Raw genomic sequence first — 20,927 nt, 5'->3', positions numbered from 1 at the left:
ACAATTTGGAAAACAATACTGAAAAGAGAAAAAAAACCTAAGTCTCACTTAAGCATCAGGACATAGAAATTAACAAGTCTGAAAGTATGTTTGTATTCAGAATTATGTTTCTGCCTTTTAAAGCTTCTTACAGTGAGTGAAGACGGTCTCCTGCTTATTTTGGAATTATTAGAAATACCAAGGTCTTGACTTTCTTGTTTTTATTGGAGGCTTATTTTTTTGAAGACCTGGGGAGCTATTATAGTGCACAGCCACATCATACTAGTCTGAAACACAACCTACAGCTTTCAGAGCAATCAACTGATTAGGCTAAAAGGTGGCAACATGAATCAAAACTGAAGGTTTTCACCAACTGTTTGCACCACAGTCTCCTAACTGCTGTGATCATTCAATATAAACCTGTTTATTTTCCTAGGTGGCAAAAATCAAGCAACAGTTCACCCTGTATTTAAACTGAATATTTTTCAATTTAGCTGTTTGAGTGGAAATGCTATGCCTCTCTCTGTCTCTCTGTGTCTCCTATAAACATATACCTTTACACGTCTTTGGAATAGGGTCTGTTATTTCCTCAGTTACCTGCTTTCATGAAAAAGCATAACTATTTCTTATGCAAAGTAACTGTTTCCTCAATGAAAGGCAGTGATTGTGTCCAGTGACAAACATTAATTCAGTGCAGGACTGAATTTGACCATAACTGTGAGCAGACAAAAAGTATGCATGATAAAACCAGTAACATTTAGTTTTTGGAGGGATATCCACACATTTCTAATTAAGTGGGATGCCTATCATAACATGCTAAGCACTTTAACTTACTCTTAAATGCACCTTGAACTTCTAAAGGTATGTTCAGCATGATTTAAGAAGATATCATTCAAATGACCCGTGGAAGGTTCACGATTGCAAAAAAGTAAAACATGAGATAAAATTTTGGCTTCTACTTTTTGTCATAACAACAAGCATGACAGCTTTCTCTACTGATAGCGCAACGTCTTTTAATCTTACATCTGAATATCTCCAATCTTCTATTAGATTCTAAAACTTGTCCTTGGATTTGACTGAAATAATCAGATATGACACAGAATCCTCACTGAAATATACACCCTAAATCAAATCTCACTTAAAGAGGAGCTACATAGGGAGCTGCTCAAGTACAGCAAACAGATCAAAGATGTGGATAAAATTTGTAGAGTGAAGAATATCTTAGTGTGAATTAATCCTGTATCAGAGACATGCTTGACAATCAGATATAAAAGGCAAATTACTTATTATTTTTAAAGTACTAAAAGCTACTCTAGTTAGCTGACATATAATTGAAAAGAAGCCTGGTAATGCAGTTATTACATATACATGGATAAATCAATTAGAATTCAAGAACTGGCTATGAGTTTAAAGTTAATTTTGCACAGTGATAAAACATTTAATCTTTTGTTCTCACGCTTACTAAATCCTTTACTGTGTTCTCATAGAGCCTGTTGCTACTTAGTGGAGAATTCCCTAAATGCATGAGCTTTGATAATACTGTTTGAGTGTGAATCAGCTGCATCTGGACAGGACCAGAGAGAATAACTGGACCTCTGCAGTAAGAAGAGCACATGAAGCCTGCTCTTCTATTACTCAGGAGGCTCTGCAGACCTGAAGCCACTGAAGAAACAGAACTTCAGAGGAAACTCTGATGCAGAGGCCTCCACCCAGACACTTTGATTCACCTTAGCATGTGAAAATAACAGCATGGGGTGAAAGCCCAGAGATGCATGGATGGTATGTTCAAAACACGTGGTCCCTACTCATGGTTTGCACTCCTGAACACACCTGCCATTTCCACTTTTCGGTGTTTTTTAAAAATTGCCTGGTGCAAAGCAGGCTGCAGCGCATCATGCAGACTGGTACAGATCAGCCCTTTTGTTGTTTCTTTATGTCGGATCTCTGCCTACCCTCACATCCTGTCTTTTCATCAGAACACCGTAGGCTAGGGAACTTCTTGCATGTTTGAAATGTGCCATGCTCATGCGCTCCTTCCACAGACACATGACGAAGGAAGCCAAAATGATGAGCAGAGTTTGAAATCCCAGGTTTTTTTCCACTTTGGGTTGTCTCCTTCAGTACTTGCCTGCTCTCAGGTGAGACTTCCTAGGAAAGAATTCTCGATGGCAAAGTCTAGGAAGGGCAGAGAGAAATTCATGTCCTTCTCTGCCATGGTCCCCATGGGATAGAGGATGGAAAACTGAGTATTATTGCATTTTGTCAAGACCTGTCCCTGCGGCTGCTTCCTAGCCTTGGTGGCACGGTGGCTAGAATCCTCCTTGACTTCAGTCTCTAAACAGACCCCTGATTTTGTAGGATCCTGTGGAGTCTGAGACAGGTTAACACATGGATGTCTTCCCTGCTTCTGGAGGAGTTCAAATCCTTTCAACATATTGAAATCACAGCTCCACTGGCTCTCTGCTGGCTACCATGCCTTCCTCCTCACTGTACTACCAAAGCCACTTCTTCAAACTTATGCTTACATGCTGCCACAAAACCTGCCCTAGCACATAAGTGCAACACTTCCAAATTCTGTCAGGATTTAGGTAACCTGAAATGTGGGTCTATATTCATTCTTTTGACTAGATAGAGTACAAAACCACAAAAGTATAAAAGATGAGGACTGCTCACGCATCCTTGCAGAACTACTGCACCATAACCACTGAAGCAGTCAATCAGTACACACTCATATTCAGAAATTTCTCACTACAGGCAATCTCATCTATGTTCAGATAAAAGAAGAGGTATCAAAACACCACAAGTAGGTTTCATTCTTTGACTGGCACTATAGAACAGTGGGCAATTCTGAAAACAGATGCTTTTGGGACAGTTGCACTGTCATGTGAAAATCAAAGCTGTTTATGAGTGGGAGTAAAGGTACAGCAAAAATGTGAGTTCTTCTAAATGCTGTGGTGTGTTCTCAGTTGCATGTGGAAGCTGTATTTTTAACCTCTCAGCCCACAAACTATTAGAACAGCAGGTGCCTCATCAGATACTCCTTCAACTTACTATTTTCCCAAAAGTACATAGTATTGGAAAAGATTACAACCTTTGCCTACATTTTCAAAAGACTCAAGTCACGGAACCCTGGAAATGGAAGATGACAGAAACCGATTCGGCTGGGAGTCTGGCCCTTGCCAAGAAAAAAGCTCTTTGCAGTTCAGTCTGGAGTGGTTTCACTTGACTAGTTTAAGCATTAGTGTCACTGACTTGATAAAAGCATTTCTTGTTTCCCAAATATAGCAGCTGGATTACGGTGACTCTCCCATGTGTGAACACTATGACTGACTGTGCTTTGCTAACTTTTACCTACTGGATGCTCTGAAAAGCCAGTAAATTCTGAAGCAAACAGGTCAGAATGTCATTGTAAACAGGAGGCAACTAAATAGCTAATTTGGTTTTTCTTCAAAATAGAAGACGTGATAAAAACAATACTTTACAGAATCACAGAATCATAGAATCATAGAATAACCAGGTTGGAAGAGACCCACCGGATCATCAAGTCCAACCATTCCTATCAAACACTAAACCATGTCCCTTAGCACCTCGTCCACCCGTGCCTTAAACACCTCCAGGGAAGGTGACTCAACCACCTCCCTGGGCAGCCTGTTCCAGTGCCCAATGACCCTTTCTGTAAAAATTTTTTTCCTGATATCCAGTCTGAACCTTCCCCGGCACAGCTTAAGGCCATTCCCTCTTGTCCTGTCCCCTGTCACTTGGGAGAAGAGGCCAGCACCCTCATCTCTACAACCTCCTTTCAGGTAGTTGTAGAGAGCAATGAGGTCTCCCCTCAGCCTCCTCTTCTCCAGGCTAAACAATCCCAGCTCCCTCAGCTGCTCCTCGTAAGACTTGTTCTCCAGCCCCTTCACCAGTTTTGTTGCTCTTCTCTGGACTTGCTCCAGAGCCTCAACATCCTTCTTGTAGCGAGGGGCCCAGAACTGAACACAGGATTCAAGGAGTGGTCTCACCAGTGCCAAGTACTGAGGGAGAATAACCTCCCTGGACCTGCTGGTCACGCCGTTTCTGATACAAGCCAAGATGCCATTGGCCTTGGCCACCTGGGCACACTGCTGGCTCATGTTCAGTCGGCTGTCGACCAACACCCCCAGGTCCTTCTCCTCCAGGCAGCTTTCTAGCCACTCTTCTCCTAGTCTGTAGCACTGCACAGGGTTGTTGTGTCCCAAGTGCAGGACCCGGCATTTGGCCCTGTTGAACCTCATCCCATTGGACTCAGCCCAGCAGTCCAGCCTGTTCAGATCCCTTTGCAGAGCCTCCCGACCCTCCAGCAGATCGACACTTCCACCCAGCTTAGTGTCATCTACAAACTTGCTAAGGGTGCACTCAATTCCTTCACCCAGGTCATTGATAAAGACATTGAACAGGGCTGGACTCAGAACTGACCCCTGGGGCACCCCACTTGTAACTGGCCTTCAGCTGGAGTTGACTCCATCTACCACCACTCTCTGGGCCCGGCCATCCAACCAGTTTTCCACCCAGGATAGTGTTAGAAAACTTAGAACACTGCAAGCTCCAAAAATTTTTGGGTTTGGGTCTGCCTTTGTTCTGTATGGATTTTTTTCAAGAAAGAAAAAGAGAAAATTACTCATTCAAGGGCTGATTCTGTCTACTTTGTCCACCTCTTAGGAAAGGGAGAAAAAGAAATTTAACATAATGGGTATACCACTGACTATACAAGGTACTTCTTGCCCTGGAAGGTGCTACCATCATACAACACAGCTTTCTGCTCCTAAGTTCTAAAGTCGGCTGTGTTTTCTTGAACGATTAGAGATGACTTAACAGGAATTACAAGGAAAATGTTATTTCCACTTAAGGTTTGCAGTGAGATATAATATCCTTGATTAGAATTCCTTACACTGCTGAAAGAAATACTGGTTTTGCTTTACAAATCTTGCCTTACTCATATCTTTGTATCATCAAAGCTACCTGTATCCTTGTGCATTACCACTTTTCTGTCTGCCCTTCCTCTTTCCTTCAAGAAGGGGCACCAATTCTCAGCTTACTGTGTTTGCAACCAGCAGGAAATAATGTAAGGTAGTGGATGAGAAGTCCTGGCAGTTTGCATTGTGGCTTCCCTTCTAGTGGCACCTGATAATGAAGAAGTCTGATGGCTCTGCTTTTTGCATCGGAAATAGGATGTAGCAGCATGTGTTTCAACCAGCTTTTTCTGATATTAAAAGGTGAAAAAAATACTATAAAAAGCAATCAATTTCTTTTTTTTTTCAGATGAGGACCTCCAGATAGCTTAGCATCTGCTTCACAATGTGATACAGAAGATCACAAACTAGAGCATTATATGATAAATGGAGAAAGCTGCAATGCTCTGGTAGCAATATGGAGGGCAAGATCAGGCTGCATAGGAAAGATTCTTCCTGGGATGCCTTTTGGTGTGCGCAGGGACAGGTCAGAAAGTAGCTAAGTGTGGGATGTGATGCAAGGATGAAGGAAGCACACTGTGGATGGTAGCCTGCCTGAAGGCTGACTTCCGAGCTGGCCAGGGCACTGAACTGGGAGTTACATTCTGGCCTCCCCTAGGCTGCGACACACTTGGTGGGACAACCTGGACCATGGCTTGCTGGCCGTGAGGATGCTTGCCTCATGGCTGCAGATCTGAGCTGAGTGATACTCCAAAATGTGGAAAACCCAAAGCAGTGAGAAGGGCAAATGTTTTGCCAGGAGTTATTTCTACCCTGATGTTGCATCTAGGATGACTTCCAAGCCAGTGGGCCATAGTAAGAACACAGGTGGCATTAGATCTAAAGGATAAGAAGCATCTAAAATACATAATGGATAAAAATTGTAGAAGTTAATGACATATTTATTTGTTTTATCCATATGTTTTACTTTTTTTCCCTTTTTAAATCTTCTCTCCTTTCTCAATAAGCTAAACTAAAAAAGTAGGTAGCAGACTTAAATGCTCCAGACTTTATGAGATACGCCCTACTTCTGATAGACTTTATGAGGTCTACACAGTACTTCCAGTATCTGTGAAAGTTTATAACTTCTATTGACTGCCAACAGGTTTTGTTCTGGTATTGTTAAAGGCTTATAGACTTTGAATTAATGAGGCTTTAAAGTACATGTATAAGTTCTATTGAAATTAAGAGGTAAATTTGGCATGTCTTTATATAATTTGCTGACTTCATTGCCTTAGTTATTGACAAGGGAAGCAGCAAAACAAATAAAAGCTGCCATTAGAGGTTGATGCATATGTAATAGGTGCCAAATATATGTTGCATTAGCAGTGTAAAACAATGGTGTTCATAAAAAAATGGGGTTTTGCATAAATAATACATTACCAACTCAACAAATTAATTATCCTAAACAAGGAATTATTATTATTATGTCTACTGAGCTGTTTCAAGGGAATGTGCATCGTTCTGTGCTTGCCAATATTCAAAACCTTTAGATATTTCCCTTTTCCACAACAGTTAATCCCAGAGTGACTCAACCAGACAATGCTAACACATGCAGGCACAGACCCACTCCATCTCCCCGCAGCCTAGATGCCTAGCTGTTTTGTAGCAAGTGTTTCCTGCATGCTGCCATGATTTATATTTCTACTGCTTTACATTTCTAATTAGCTTTCAGTTTTATTTGCTAGATAACTATCACATGTATGCAACAGGGAAGGCCAGCCCATAGTGAAATCAAAAGAGATATTTGGAGACCTTATTCTGCACAGTCCTGCAATTCAGGACTGCGTTCCCAGTTCTTAATCTTACAATAATGTAATATCTGGCCATAAAACTATATAGGATGTCAATTTAATGTAGCGAAAAGAACACTTACCTTTATCAAAAATTTCTTTCAGCACTCCTCGTTTTATAAGCTCCTCTCTGCTTTGCCTCATTGATATTTTTCTTTCCAAAGCTGTAAGCAAAGGAGAAGGGTCAATAAAAACAGAAAAGGGAAATTATTGTTTTAAAAGGCTCTATGCCTTTTAAGACATTTTTAAATTGCTTATTCTTGTCTTCAAGTCAGTAGCAAATTAGCATCTCAAAATAAAGGCTACTGGCAGTCCAGAGAATCTGCCTGCTGCTGTAGCATGGCTGTTATTGACAGAAATGACTATGGACTGACCGATTTGAGGGCATGCCTGCACTCCCATTGCTTAATTTTGACACATGACCAAAGCATTGCTGTGGAGAATTAGAGACAGGAAAGGGAGAAAAAGGCAATTAGTGCAGAAGCCGGAGATGGAAAGCTAAGAAAGGAGGCAAGGTGAAGGATCACACCAGTGAAAGATGTGGCCATGGACTGTCCTCAAGCAATGGAAGAGGACTGACATCTCTGCTGCCCTGAAGCCAAAGCTTGTTCCCTGCTAACTCCAGTGCGAGCAGAGTAAGAAGTTTGGGACAATGCAAAAATAAAAAAGAGCTATTTAATGGAGCCTTCTTCTCCCTGGAGAGTGTTGCTCCCTAAAACCAGTGTAAATGAGGGGAACTCCGTAAGACACTGCAATTTACACCAGGTCTGAACAGCCAGAGTCCTGTATTGCCTGCTTGGAATCTGTGGTCACTGGGGTGGCAAAACAACAGATAGAAATTTCATGTTTGTTTACTTCAGCAGTAATTAAACAATGTCCAATTAACCAAAACACCACAAAGGACATGCATTCAGGCAAAGAGCCGAAAGTTAGCAAGCAAGGGGCACAAGAAGTGATGTGCAGGAGTGGCTGTGACTGCACTTGCTCTGTGAGAAACATGCCTGTGCCTGCCAAAAAAGAGGCATAGTCAAGGGCGAATTGCTTCTGCCATATGCTCTCCTATCAGACCCAGTGCAGATTACAGATGCATGCATGCACAAATGAACCGGGACTTAGCATCTCCAGTCTGCCCAAGGCAGATTTAAAGCAAAAGAGGCTCTGAAACCCCCTGTGCTGAAAACATGAGGTGTAACCTTTTCTGTCACTGCTGCATGTTGGCTATTCTCCCAAGAGCAAAATGTACTCGGTGAATTAGCTATGCGTACACTGACACACTGCATTCATTGCAACTTATTTGCTGTCAGACATGTACAGCTTAATACGAACAGGGCCAGCTCTCCTTTACACTTCTCCATAGGATAAATTTAGGTTGCCTCATTTTTAAAATCAGTTTTGAACATGTATTCTTCAGGACAAAGAAGGTCAGTAGATACCACCAGTAGCTAACAAAAACTCTGGTCTGCCCTAAATACAGTCAGCATCGATCAGAATTAATGGTAGGTCCATTTTCTAAGGCACAAGACCCCACACTTGCTAGCTAGCCACACAGTACAGTTTTATTTTTGAGGCTGTTGAGATAACAGTCACAGCACTTTCCAGAGTGCCTTAGTCCTATTTGAAGAAGTGCTTTAAGCACCTCACTGGCTTTCAATAAGACTTTGATTTCTAAGTTTCTAATATGCTTTTGAAAAGAAATACCCAACAATCAGACTGTGGAGTCACGTTGCAGACTGCTCCCCAACCCACCTTGTCCTTACACTGAAGGAGCCTTTTTCTGGTATAGTATATAAAGCTTTTTCCCTGCCCTCCTTAAGAGTAATCGCCCTCCAAGAAATGCTAAAACAGGATACAGGTAACTCCGGAGCTTTCTCCCACCAAAGAAATTATTAAAATCCTGGCAGGCAACCAACACCTTTTCCAGAACTACTGTCAGTGTAAGCAGCAAACAGCATCCAGTCTGTCTGAGCTTATTCTTTAGTGGAAAATCAAGCTGGGGGAAACAGTAGGAAAGCAATAGTTTTAGCATATAGACAGCAGCACAGCTCAAACAAAGACACAGGCAAACACTGCTGTTTCTGTACTTTACCTTAACTAGCTAAGTAACAGATCCACATTTTACACACAAATTCACTGTCAGCCACCCAGGTTCACCATTTCACCCTCCTGTCTCTTCAACAATTGGTGATGCAGGGTAGCAGCATTGCTACTGACTTCATGGTTAGAAAGTCATCACATTATTAAAGCAGGAGCATCTTTCCCAAAACGAGTGCTGGGCAAGACACTCAAGTATTGATCAAGACTTCTCGAAGTCACCAACTATTTCTGCAGTCCAGCATAATTTTGGAGATAGAATATATTTTTTGGAATACAACATTTTTTTTTCAGATACTCCCTTTTAGTTGCAATCCGCTTCTGCTTAAGAATGAAAAAACAACCCTCTAGTTTGAAGCTCAGACTAAAGCAACTTTTTCAGTTTCCAAATCCTTTCTAAGTAGGTACAGGATTGAAAGCATTAATTATTTTTCTGCTAAGCCAGTTTAATTAATAAGATATTTAGAGGAAGGGCATGCTGGGTTAAAAGCAGCACTGAATTATGATAACAGATGTTATACTAAAAGCGTAGATTATGCTACCTTCCTTTAATACAATTCTTCCTCTCAAACAAGTCTCGTACATTTAAGTGCATAAACTGCTACGCTACAGTTGGATCAGGTGGAAAAAAAAATCACAAGCGCTTAGATGCAGAACTCATTAGGGTCTAGCAGCCTGAACAATGAAATGCTTCAATCTGCCTGGATTTCTCTGGCAAAGATTGCCTGTTCTTTTAGGAAGGATTTTCTTTTCGAGCAGAAAGCTGATACAGAATAAATTCAGTCACTCTCCACTGAGAAGTGATTCATTCACAGCAGAGGTTAAATAAAAACCTCCAAATTAATCCTTGATTCATGAGAAACTTGTAAATTCTGTGATGGGAAAAATTAAATTAATATTTAACAAAAGATGTATTACTTCATTGTCGTTTTCCTTGGTGATTAACCTAATTTTGCAATTTGTCCAATATTCCAGGAGATTAGAAATAAGCATTAAGCCCTGTTTACTGGGTCTACTTATGCCAGAAACTTTTTAAAATAAATTTATCCATTCTCTAAGAAAGTCTCAGTTACTAGTTCATAGAAGCAAGCATATGTGTAATTTATGGTGTAAGTGTAAAGATTTTTCCAGCATGCTCTACAGCATGCTATTTCTTTCAAGCTCTGATAAAGAAACAGGGGCAAATCACAGAATCACAGAATAACCAGGTTGGAAGAGACCCACCGGATCACCGAGTCCAACCGTTCCTACCAAACACTAAACCATATCCCTCAGCACCTCGTCCACCCGTGCCTTAAACACCTCCAGGGAAGGTGACTCAACCACCTCCCTGGGCAGCCTGTTCCACTGCCCAATGACCCTTTCTGTAAAGAATTTTTTCCTAACGTCTAGCCTAAACCTCCCCTGGCGGAGCTTGAGGCCATTCCCTCTTGTCCTGTCCCCTGTCACTTGGGAGAAGAGGCCAGCACCCTCCTCTCTACAACGTCCTTTCAGGTAGTTGTAGAGAGCAATGAGGTCACCCCTCAGCCTCCTCTTCTCCAGGCTAAACAACCCCAGCTCTCTCAGCCGCTCCTCATAAGGCCTGTTCTCCAGCCCTTTCACCAGCTTTGTTGCTCTTCTCTGTACTCTCTCCAGAGCCTCAACATCCTTCTTGTGGTGAGGGGCCCAGAACTGAACACAGTATTCGAGGAGCGGTCTCACCAGTGCCGAGTACAGAGGGAGGATAACCTCCCTGGACCTGCTGGTCACGCCGTTTCTGATACAAGCCAAGATGCCATTGGCCTTCTTGGCCACCTGGGCACACTGCTGGCTCATGTTCAGTCGACTGTCAACCAACACCCCCAGGTCCCTCTCCTCCAGGCAGCTTTCTAGACAGACTTCTCCCAGTCTGTAGCACTGCATAGGGTTGTTGTGCCCCAAGTGAAGGACCCGGCATTTGGCCTTGTTAAACCTCATGCCATTGGACTCTGCCCAGCGGTCCAGCCTGTTCAGATCCCTTTGCAGAGCCTCCCTACCCTCCAGCAGATCGACACTTCCACCCAGCTTAGTGTCGTCCGCAAACTTGCTAAGGGAATGTTTCTATTAATGTTTCTGAGCTGGTGTTTTTTAACTTGTCCCTCAGGAGCAGCACCCCCTCCACCGTTGAGGTAGAGCTTTTCTCTGTGGCAGACCCATTAAGATCAGTAAAGCCTCGACAGGGTCAGTAGGATTTCCTGCCCCTCTGTTCTAGAAATCAAGTACAGTTTTGTCTTTATTCCTTTAATAAGCCATTGCACTCCATGATGGCAGTGATTGTGGACTGATGAGAAGGTGAAGCTCACCCCTGTCTCTGTGCCAAGCGCTTCCACTGCTGCTCCATTAACTAGTCAGAGGTTTATGTATCCAGGTTAATGTGTAACCCTTCCGTCCCTCCCATCCTTCCCTCTAAGAGCAAAACATTTCAGATGAACTCTTCCAGCCTGAATCTAAAAGGGTAGAAACTGGTTGCCTTTGCACAGCTTGTCATGTTACTGCTTAAACCAAGGAATGGACTAAATAAACAGGTCCTGCCCTTTCTTTGGTTGTTTTTGACAACTGAAACAAGACACCAGTCTGTGCCAGCCAGGTGAATCTTCACTTCACTTTTTTTCTGATGTTGCCCTTGGCCTTTTTCTTAAAAAGCACTGATGGTTGCTTTGCATGAATTCTATATAATAATCATATATATATATAGTTTTTATGATGATTTTAGGAAGAAAGGTTGTTATAGGAATGGAGCTTAGAGCAGAAGTTTTCTGGTGCATCAATTATATTTGGATTCAATAGGCAGAAATTTGCTTTGCTAATAATTCACATCTGAATAATGAGGAACAAGTAAACCGATTGCTTTGCATAGTGTTAAGATTTGTTGATAATCCAGGTCTGAATAATTACAAACATGTATAATAAACCAATTGCTTTGCACAGTAACAACCATCAATATTACCTTTCGACTTGTAAGGAAGGAGAGATTTTCAGACATGATGGATTATGTACCAAAGCATGTTACATCAACTTGAAACTCTACGTAGACTTTCTTTACAATCAAATGGAGCAGGATTGAACTGATAGAAATTTTTACACTGTGAGCTTCTGCCTCTGGGTTGGCCTCCCTATATATTAAAAGAAAGTCTTAGGCATGATTTATGTCAGCATAATGTACTCATCTAAAACAGTTGAGTGGCATCTTGGAAGTGACTGTTAAGTCTTTACTGACCATAAAGGAAGCATAGAGTAAGCAGCTGCAATAAAGACGTATAAAATAAGGGCTGAATCCACTCCTGAAATAAAAACTGACTGAAGAGGGTAGTTTAAACAAAAGAAATGCTGCTGTAAATGCAAGTCTTGGATGGAGCTGAGGAAAATGTAGATGTGTCACCTTACGCAGGTCTCCATTAATTTTGGGATAGTTTCAATAGTTGTGGCATGACATCCAGCATCACTGCTGTGAGCTTGAGGTTTGACCAATGCCAAAACATAGCTTGGCTGATTTTTTTTTTGCTTTGCTCAGTGCTAGATATGAATTTTGCTTGGCTTCAAACACTCCTAAGCCTCTTGAAGCCTGAGGGGGGAAAAAAAAAATTCCAACAGGTTTCTGAATCTTTGAGATTTGATGTTCCTTACAGAAGTTTTCTGTCTCTCTAATCTCAGCTTGCATTTTCCTATAACAGTACCATCCATGAAATCTGATTCAGACAGATGGCTACCTAGGAAGAATGAGGAGCCCATTTTTGTCTGTGATATTTGAATATGTCATTTCTTGTTCTGATGGTAGCCTAGCACTCCCATTCTATGAGATTACAAAATAAGTGAACATTAGTAGGGGAAAGAGGTGTGGGTATTAAAAGTTACGCTTGATTATAAAAAAACCCCAACAATTACAAATACTTCTCCAAATCAGATGCCACTACAGTAGCTGACCAAATTATTCCCTTCTAGTATGTGAATAATTTGGAAAACTTTTGTGATGTGCTACAAGATAAACTAGAAAAACAGGAAGAAAACCCAGCATTGATGCCACACAGGAGAAGTAACTCAAAATACTCTAGAAGCAAACCAGTATCATTATTATTGTTACAGAGCTGGAAAAGTCGGGTACAGACAAGCAGACAAAACTTGGGTCATCACCAGCTAGATCAGTAGCAAAGCATCGACAGCAACTGTTCTGTGGCTAGTGACCAGCAAACTAGGCTTGGAAATGATGCTTCTAGACTTAAATATGTTAATCTATAATTAATACAAATAAAATAATAAGAAAATAAACATCCAAAACCACAAAAAGCCCCAAACCCCAGAACATATATTAATTTTATTTTATCTCCAGTCTGGATTCATTTTAGCTTATGATGACTTAAAACACACAGAACATAATATTAGGGCATCTTGCTTCCACCCAAGTTCAGATCAGCTCAAGACACTAGTTCATCTTCAGTTAAAAGCACTGGACTACAGCCATAGTAAATCTTCATTTGTGATGGGCAAGCCATCAAAATTACACAGTAAAAATATACATATTCCTTTAACAATGCAGGATTAAACCTAAAATCCATAGTTACTAACCAGAAGAGTTTAGAAGGTATAACAGTTGCCACACCTGGTAAATACAGATAAAAACTGAATTCTTTCTTCCTTAGTGATGGTGATAGAAAGTAAAACTGAGGAAGAAGCTGAAATCAGCCTTAAGAAAACTCTAGATTCATAGTGATGATTACTACACATACACTGCAAGCAGACAGGCTTGGGAGAAAAATGGATGCAAAGTCAAGTCTGTAAACAACAGAATTGTAGGAACTAATCAAAATAGCATAAACCACATTAAGCAAAGATCACAATACAGTAACACTACTCAGAAACACAGCATACAGCCAGGAATTCAGTGAATACAGAGAAATAAAATCTGAACAACTCTGCCATAATTAACAGAAAAGAACTGAACTAAAGAAATCAGAAATCTAATCTTCTTCGTATAGAACAACTGGAAAAATCAATCAAAGAAGCTGCCTTCCTAGGGAAAAAAATAAATTTCAAGCTAGATCCAAAGAAACCCAACATAATGGATTTCACAGGCCAAGCAGAGCAAGCCTGGCAGAAGATGAATACATGAAAACAGGAGATAAAACAAGAAATCTCTACAAATATAACAAAAGGTGCATTTTTGGAAAAAAAACCCTAAGAAAATGGAAGAGAAAAGAAAACAAGACTGTAGACACCCTTACAAAAAAGGTTGCTACCCTGAACTGCCCAGCTAGAGACAGCAAAACAGAACTTCACTGTGTCAATGAACTGTGATAGTCTATCAATAGCATTTTGGAAAGATTCACATTTTCATTCCCTTTCTACAAATTGCTTTTCTTGTCACACTTGAGAAGTACTGTACAGCAGGTTAGGAAGAAATTCAGAAAGCTGACCAGAATATTGAAAAAATGAAGAAAATGCATTTTTCCTGTTCTTCTCTCTGAGCTGTCATACAGAATTTTCACAAATTTCTATGTAACACTAGGTTAAGAACTGGAAAACTGAGCCATCAGTAGGTATTGCTTTCCATAACTTAATGAAAAATGAGACCTGCAGCTTAATTAAAGAAATTTGCAACAAGATAACATACCATATCTTGGAGTACACCTGCTCGGCAATTACAGTGTGATTGCAGCACAGAAAGCCATACACTGGGCATTCTGAGTATATATAATTTAGGCATCAAAAACAGTAATGAAGGGGTGGTACTGACTTATTTAAAGGCTTTAATCGAAGTAAGAAGTGTGGCATGTTAGAATAGCCCATGCTGAAGTCCATATTGCTACCAGCACCCTAAGTAGCTATAGCTAGATTAAAGATAAATTAAGCATAGCAATCACTGTAACAGTTCTTACTGCAATGAAGGTACATTCTAAATGCCAGGAGAAGGCAGCTGACACAATCTTTATGACAGGAAATCCACTCATTTTTTCACATGGACCACTCATGCAGAAGTTGTAGCATCAAAAAACCCAATAACAATAGGGGTTCTACCCATCACGCCTTTGCAACCAGGCAAGATGCTTTTAATAAGTGACTCAACTTGCTTTAGGTGCCTTGCTGTCTCTGGTTTCTATATGTACAACACACAACTATGGGAAAAGCAAATGAGTGAAGAGCTGGATGAGATATCTGTGTTTCCCTTACCCTGAGAAAATGGTACACAGACAGACAATACTGCAGCAGGGATCTGCAGCGTCATCTGTAATGGCAAAAATGTCTTTTTGCAATATTCTGCTGCATAGTTCAATTGACCTTCCTCAAAGCAAAAACCAAAGCGTCTGCTTGGTGGGCATCGCCAGAATAAGATAACAACTCCTGTGACTCTCTGCAGCTGAACAGAATTCTCTCCAGAACAGAGTTTACACATGAGATATAAATAACAAGGCAAGCTGCTACTTTTGGATTTGCTCCTTATCAGACAACACATCCAGAAGGCAAAATACAGAGCACAGTTTACAGAAACACGTCTAACAGATGTCAGTAAACTGGATTCTCCATCATAACTTTTAGAGGGTGAAGGAGTCAGTTTTCCTTGGACAGAAAAATGGAGGAAAATGTCAAGATAAAATCAAAACAGTGACAGGCTGGAGATAAGAAGGGAACAGGAGGAACGCTTGGATAGACTACCAGGAAATGACAACCAAATTACCAGACAGTATTTGGTCCACTTGTTTGCTAGCTAGAGGACCACCTTGCTGATAGAAAAGGGAACTGTACTCAGTAAGACAAGCAGCACAATTCTTTCTCTAGCAACAGCAAACTGCTGCAGTTTCTTACATAGCTTGAGTTTAACTTATAGGCATAACTTTACAAACATATATTGCCTGATACCCACAGCGAGACAGATATGTAAAAACAGTGCTTTACTTCCTCACAAAATCTCATTGCAGCTGCAGTGAAGAAAGCTTGATCTGCTGGATGCTTCTATTTCACTAGTTAGGGATTTGGAATAACCTAAGAAATATCTGCATATTACCCAAAGTGTGTCTTTATACATACAATATTGTTGCAGTAAATTAGAGTTTAGGAAACAGTTTTTCCACTTATAGTTGAATAATCAGTAGACAGCAGCCTCCCAAACAAAACAGATGGATAGCTGTGCATTTGTGTCCACATGCACATAAGAAATATTACAAAGCATAGCTTTCAACCTATTAAAACCCGAAGTTGGCTTAGCACCTTTTTGACAGAGAAGGTATAAAGATTTCAAATATTTCTTGGAAACCACCACTACTCTTGTACATCCAGAAAACCTCAGCTAAGCACAGACAGATTAAAAATACATTTGTTATTAAAATGAACTGGCATCAACCCTTCAACACAGACCTCTGTTAGGAGCCAAACAGGAAATCATTAATTTAATACTTGATTATAGAAATGACTGAATCATAAAGCAACAGACACTTCCTCCAAAATAAAAAGATTCCTGAATTGCAGCTGCCACATCATCCAGCAATTATCTTTGGATGATATTTCCAGCTTGTGCAACGGCACTAACTCGTTGGTACATAATAGACTTAATGCCGAAGAAACCCCAAAGTGTCTTTAACATCATCTTATCACCCAAAATTGTTTTGGAAGCTGACAATAGTTTGAGCTACAGTAAAGCCACGCATATGAAATTTCAGTATGTTTTATGCATTTAGAGTCTTGGTGTGGTTTTTTTCCCCCCTTTTTTTAAATGTGAAAAGATAACTTCCCCAGATGGAGGGAAACTTTTCAGTATGCATGGCAGTCCTCTGGAATCAACAGATCGAAAAAGAATGAGACCGGGATTTCAGATTACAGTAACATGAACACAGAATAGCTTCATGAGAAACTGGCATGCCCTATCCTGCCTTCTAGTATGAATTATTGCATTATTTCACTAGGAGGTATTTTTTTCAAAATTGACCAACGACAAAATGGTTTTCTTCTCCTCCCTAGCAAATAAGCTGTTGAAGTTATTGGAGTAAATAAGGCATTTTTACTCTTTGTTTTTTTAGTTATAACATAGTTATGGTTCCTGTTGGGGATGGGGAGACAGAATTTAAGACACCAAATACCTTTAAACGATAATAATTTTGAACTGAAGTACTGATATAAGAAGTATATTTGGAAAAGGACAGGCAAGAAGGACAGTGAAGTGAAGGAGATACAGTAGCAGACCAGACGTATTTCTTACAGCGTAATTGCATCATAAATGTACTTAATATTGCATAAGATAAAGGTATAATGACAATCTGATATCTCAACATTCCATTTTAAGAGTCTCTACTGTCCAGAACTGAATGAAGGTTATCTATTAAGTGTGTAGAAAACCAAACAGAAAATTGGAAGATTCATAGATGGTCTAAGGTTAAAAACTGGTCCAGAAGGATGAAGGCCACGGTTAAGAAGCCAAAAATTTTTCACAACAGTGTTAATCCTGAAGGCCTTCAGTGGACTCGCAGAGAGGAAGTCTTCCTTACAAGGAGCTGTGAAAGTCTTTCCAAGTGAAGTGTCACTTGGAGAACTTTTTAAAGAAATCAATAAAATGAATAGTAGTAAAGTGCAAAGATCAGTCAGTTTTCTTCTACTGCCAGACCTTTTCAGGGCTAACCAAATTAAAATACGGTATTGAGGGCATTGTCCAAATGCCTGGTAAACACTGACAGGCATGGGGCATTGACCATCTCTCTAGGAAGCCTGTTCCAGGGTTTGACCAACTTGGTAGGGTCATTAAAGCAATTAATACTGAGTGAGATAAGAGTGAGCATTCTTTAGTGGATTAACAGCATGTAGAAAGTGAGGAGGAATGCCCTGTACATAAAACACAAGGATGAGGTAGGACCTGCTCCCTTCTTCACAAAGACACGTTCTAGAATAGAGGAGATCGCAAAAATTACTGATTACAGTTAAACTAAGGCTGATTGCAGAGAGCTACACAAGATCTTATGATACTAAATGATGTGTGACAAAATTCAACATTGATAAGAGCAAAAAAGACGTTTGGGAAAAGGCAGCCTTAACTATACACACATAATAACAGCTAAATTAGTCATTCCCACTCAGGGGACAGCACTTGGAAACTCCGCAGAGAATTCTCTCAAAGCATTATCTTAATGCTTGGGGCAGTAAAAAAGGAGACAGAAATTAGGAATTATTAGAAAATAAATAGAGCACCTTTGTGCTAGTCTACAGCTAATACAACTCTGGTTATCCATCTCCAGAAAGACATGGCAGAAATAAAATAACTATGGGAAACAATGAAGAAGAATGCTTAATAGTCCAGGTATCTTTCACAGGAGTAAAGAGTAATGGTGAAGCTGTACTTTTTGTGATCTTTTCCACCAAGGTCCTGGTCTCCTGATATTCACAAAACCACATGGCCACCTAGGCTGTGCTCTGCATGAACCAGATGGTTCTCTCGGGGGAATATCAGAGCACAAACAGGATAACCAACATCAGTACACGTTCTGCATACCCTGCAGTGGGAGCTGCACCAGACAGGAGTCCCTTGGCCTAGCATAGCCCTTCAAAGCATCCCCACAGCCCTTATACTCTTCGCAACACAGAGATGAGGCAAAACTTATGCCAGAATGGCTTTTGCCTTCTGAATGCATGGGGTGGCCTTTGGCAGTTGTGTGAGCTCCTTCTCTCAGTTAGCATGGTCACAACTCATTGCTACAAGATCTTGGGCAACAGCAGCAGAGAGAGACACGAGTCAGGCTGCATCACCTGCACTCGGGACCATGGACCTCACTAGAGCAAACACCATTACAACAAACTACAAAACACACATCTTCACCCTGAGAAATGGGCAGCTGATGGGGAATACCACAGGCATCTGTAACAGCATGAATAGTCATTTGCTCTTATAGAATGCAAAAAACTCAAATAAAATCATCAAGGTGCATGTCAAAAAACCTTGTGCTTTTCTGTGCAATGTTTTTTATTGCTGTGGACTTAAGACTTAACTGCAAGAGATATCCACTAAGGTCAAAAGTGCAATTAGGTTTAAATGACTGAAAGCAACAGAGGATTAATCCATGTGCGCCTCCTTAATGTGGATGCAGCTTTCAGCATATGAATTTCTGAGTGCTGGAATCTGATTTGTTTTGCGAAGGGATTGATAAATACTGACCCTGCTTCTTGCACATTGTTTTACTAAATGTAACTGTTGATTGCAAGAAAAGATAGTGACCTACACAGACTTTGGTTTGACCTCATATTTCTGTCCTTGAGTGTAGTTCTCCTTAAAGGATGTGAATAATGAAACGGGAGAAAACAACTTCTACCCCAACACACGAAACTATACACTGTTATCTAATTGTTGGGAAATGTGCAAAGGCATCTAATTTGCCTTTGAAAACAACTTGAATTTTATCTCCTTACGATGCATGCCAAGAGATTTTTCTTGTGTGATTAAATCCTATCTGTTAAGTAATACAGATTTGAACATCTTTTCATCTAGAATCACAAAAATGGTTTGAGGTTTCGTGGCCTGTGTAGTGTTGGTTGCAAAAGCAGCTTACTACATAGTGTGGTAGGTTTAGAATCCTTTTTCAGTGTGGGGTTCAGGATTTTTCATTCATTAATTCCAGAGAAACTAAGACTTTTATAATAATTATTTTTTCTTTCAGATCTAGGAAGTGCAAGACACTGTGCTGCATGGATAGCACAAGGCTTTAATGGTTTTAAACTGAAAGAGGGTCAATTTACATTAGATTCATTAGGTATAAAGAAGAAATTCTTCACAATGAAGGTGGTGAGGCCCTGACCAAGGTTGCCGAGAGAAGTGGTGGATGCCCCATCCCTGGAAGTGTCCAAGGCCAGGTTGGATGGGGCTTTGAGCAACCTGATTCAGTGTGAGGTGTCCCTGCCCATGGCACAGGATTGGAACTAGAAGATCTTTAATGTCCTTTCCAACCCAGACCATTCGATGATTTCATGTTGGACAAATCTTATAACTGATTGCTTTCTGACTGCACAGGTCAGGTTGCTTTGAATATTGATTGCTTTCTGACCATCACTTTTCTGGATGTGAAGTGCCAGTGGAATGCAAACCTGAAATCTGAAATTCTGCCCAGAGTTGGGTAATGACCTGATTGTAGATGGGTTTCTAACAAAAAGAACAGAGTCAAGCTGCCCTTCAGATTTTGACTAATCCTTCACAGAAGAACCATAGAGAGGCTGCAAAACACTGCTCCATGGGCAATTACAAGTTTGATGAAAGTTGGCACCATCTTGGAATATTTTTCTGAAAAAAAATGCCATTATGCTGTTATAAATACATTAATTAAAATATTCATGAAGCGGTAAGTGAAGAAATAATACAATTTAACGATTAATTCTACCTAAATATTCTCCTGTTCCAACTTTATCCTGGTCTTTTTTTACATCAGTAAGATTTAGATTATTTATTTTTGTGAAAGTTCACTTATTTCTGTTGCATAATAGCAATAGATGTCAGCCTATTTCTGCCTTCATAATTAGTTGCTGTGGAGATGGTTGAAATATCATGGATTATTATAATTGCAAATGAGGAATAAGCAGCAGGAAAAGATGACATTGATAATCTGCAAATATTGCAAGGTTCCTTGAAACTAGTTAACTACAAGATATTTGAATTTGCCACAGCAAAGGGCGGGCTTGCAGCATACGGGGGTGGTGTACATTTCAGATGAATACACTGTGAAGAAACCTGACAGTTACATGTGATGGCATCTTAAATTTAGGTTAAAGTTAAAGCAAAATTATTATACAACCCATGCATCTTATCATTTTGTTACATATAATTTTGGTTAAGCTTATATAAAAGCCACTGATAGTACTCACCTTCATTACTATGAGGTAAAAACCCCAAAGCAGTAGTACATAAAATCAGTAGGTGTTATCCTGAGCTAATATTCTTTGGCAGATAAATGAACAAGAAACAGGTGTTCAACTGTTTTCAGGAAAAGAGGCTAGAATTACCCCCTTGACACAGTTCTTTAAAAGGCAAGAATCAAACTGCATCTTTCACTGGAGACTAATGAATCTCTCAGAGGGAGGAAGGACAAAGTAGACAAAAATAAAATTCCTGATGTAT

At 40.3% G+C, this 20,927-nt stretch overlaps 1 protein-coding gene across 7 annotated transcripts in view; it reads right to left on the bottom strand.

Moving 5' to 3' along the window:
• The window catches only part of PHACTR1 (phosphatase and actin regulator 1), a 314,716-nt gene that overhangs the window by 75,124 nt on the left and 218,665 nt on the right, over positions 1 to 20,927 (bottom strand). For all 7 annotated transcript variants that reach the window (XM_069853669.1, XM_069853668.1, XM_069853672.1 and 4 more), the window contains one exon: positions 6,832 to 6,912. In XM_069853669.1, coding sequence (XP_069709770.1) covers positions 6,832 to 6,912 — 81 coding nt within the window. The remainder of the gene's footprint in view (positions 1 to 6,831; positions 6,913 to 20,927) is intronic.

Source organism: Phaenicophaeus curvirostris, chromosome 3 (genome assembly GCF_032191515.1).
Source record: "Phaenicophaeus curvirostris isolate KB17595 chromosome 3, BPBGC_Pcur_1.0, whole genome shotgun sequence".
Lineage (NCBI taxonomy): Eukaryota > Metazoa > Chordata > Aves > Cuculiformes > Cuculidae > Phaenicophaeus > Phaenicophaeus curvirostris.
Note: the sequence above shows the minus strand (reverse complement) of the source record. Positions and strands in the feature narration are given on the sequence as shown.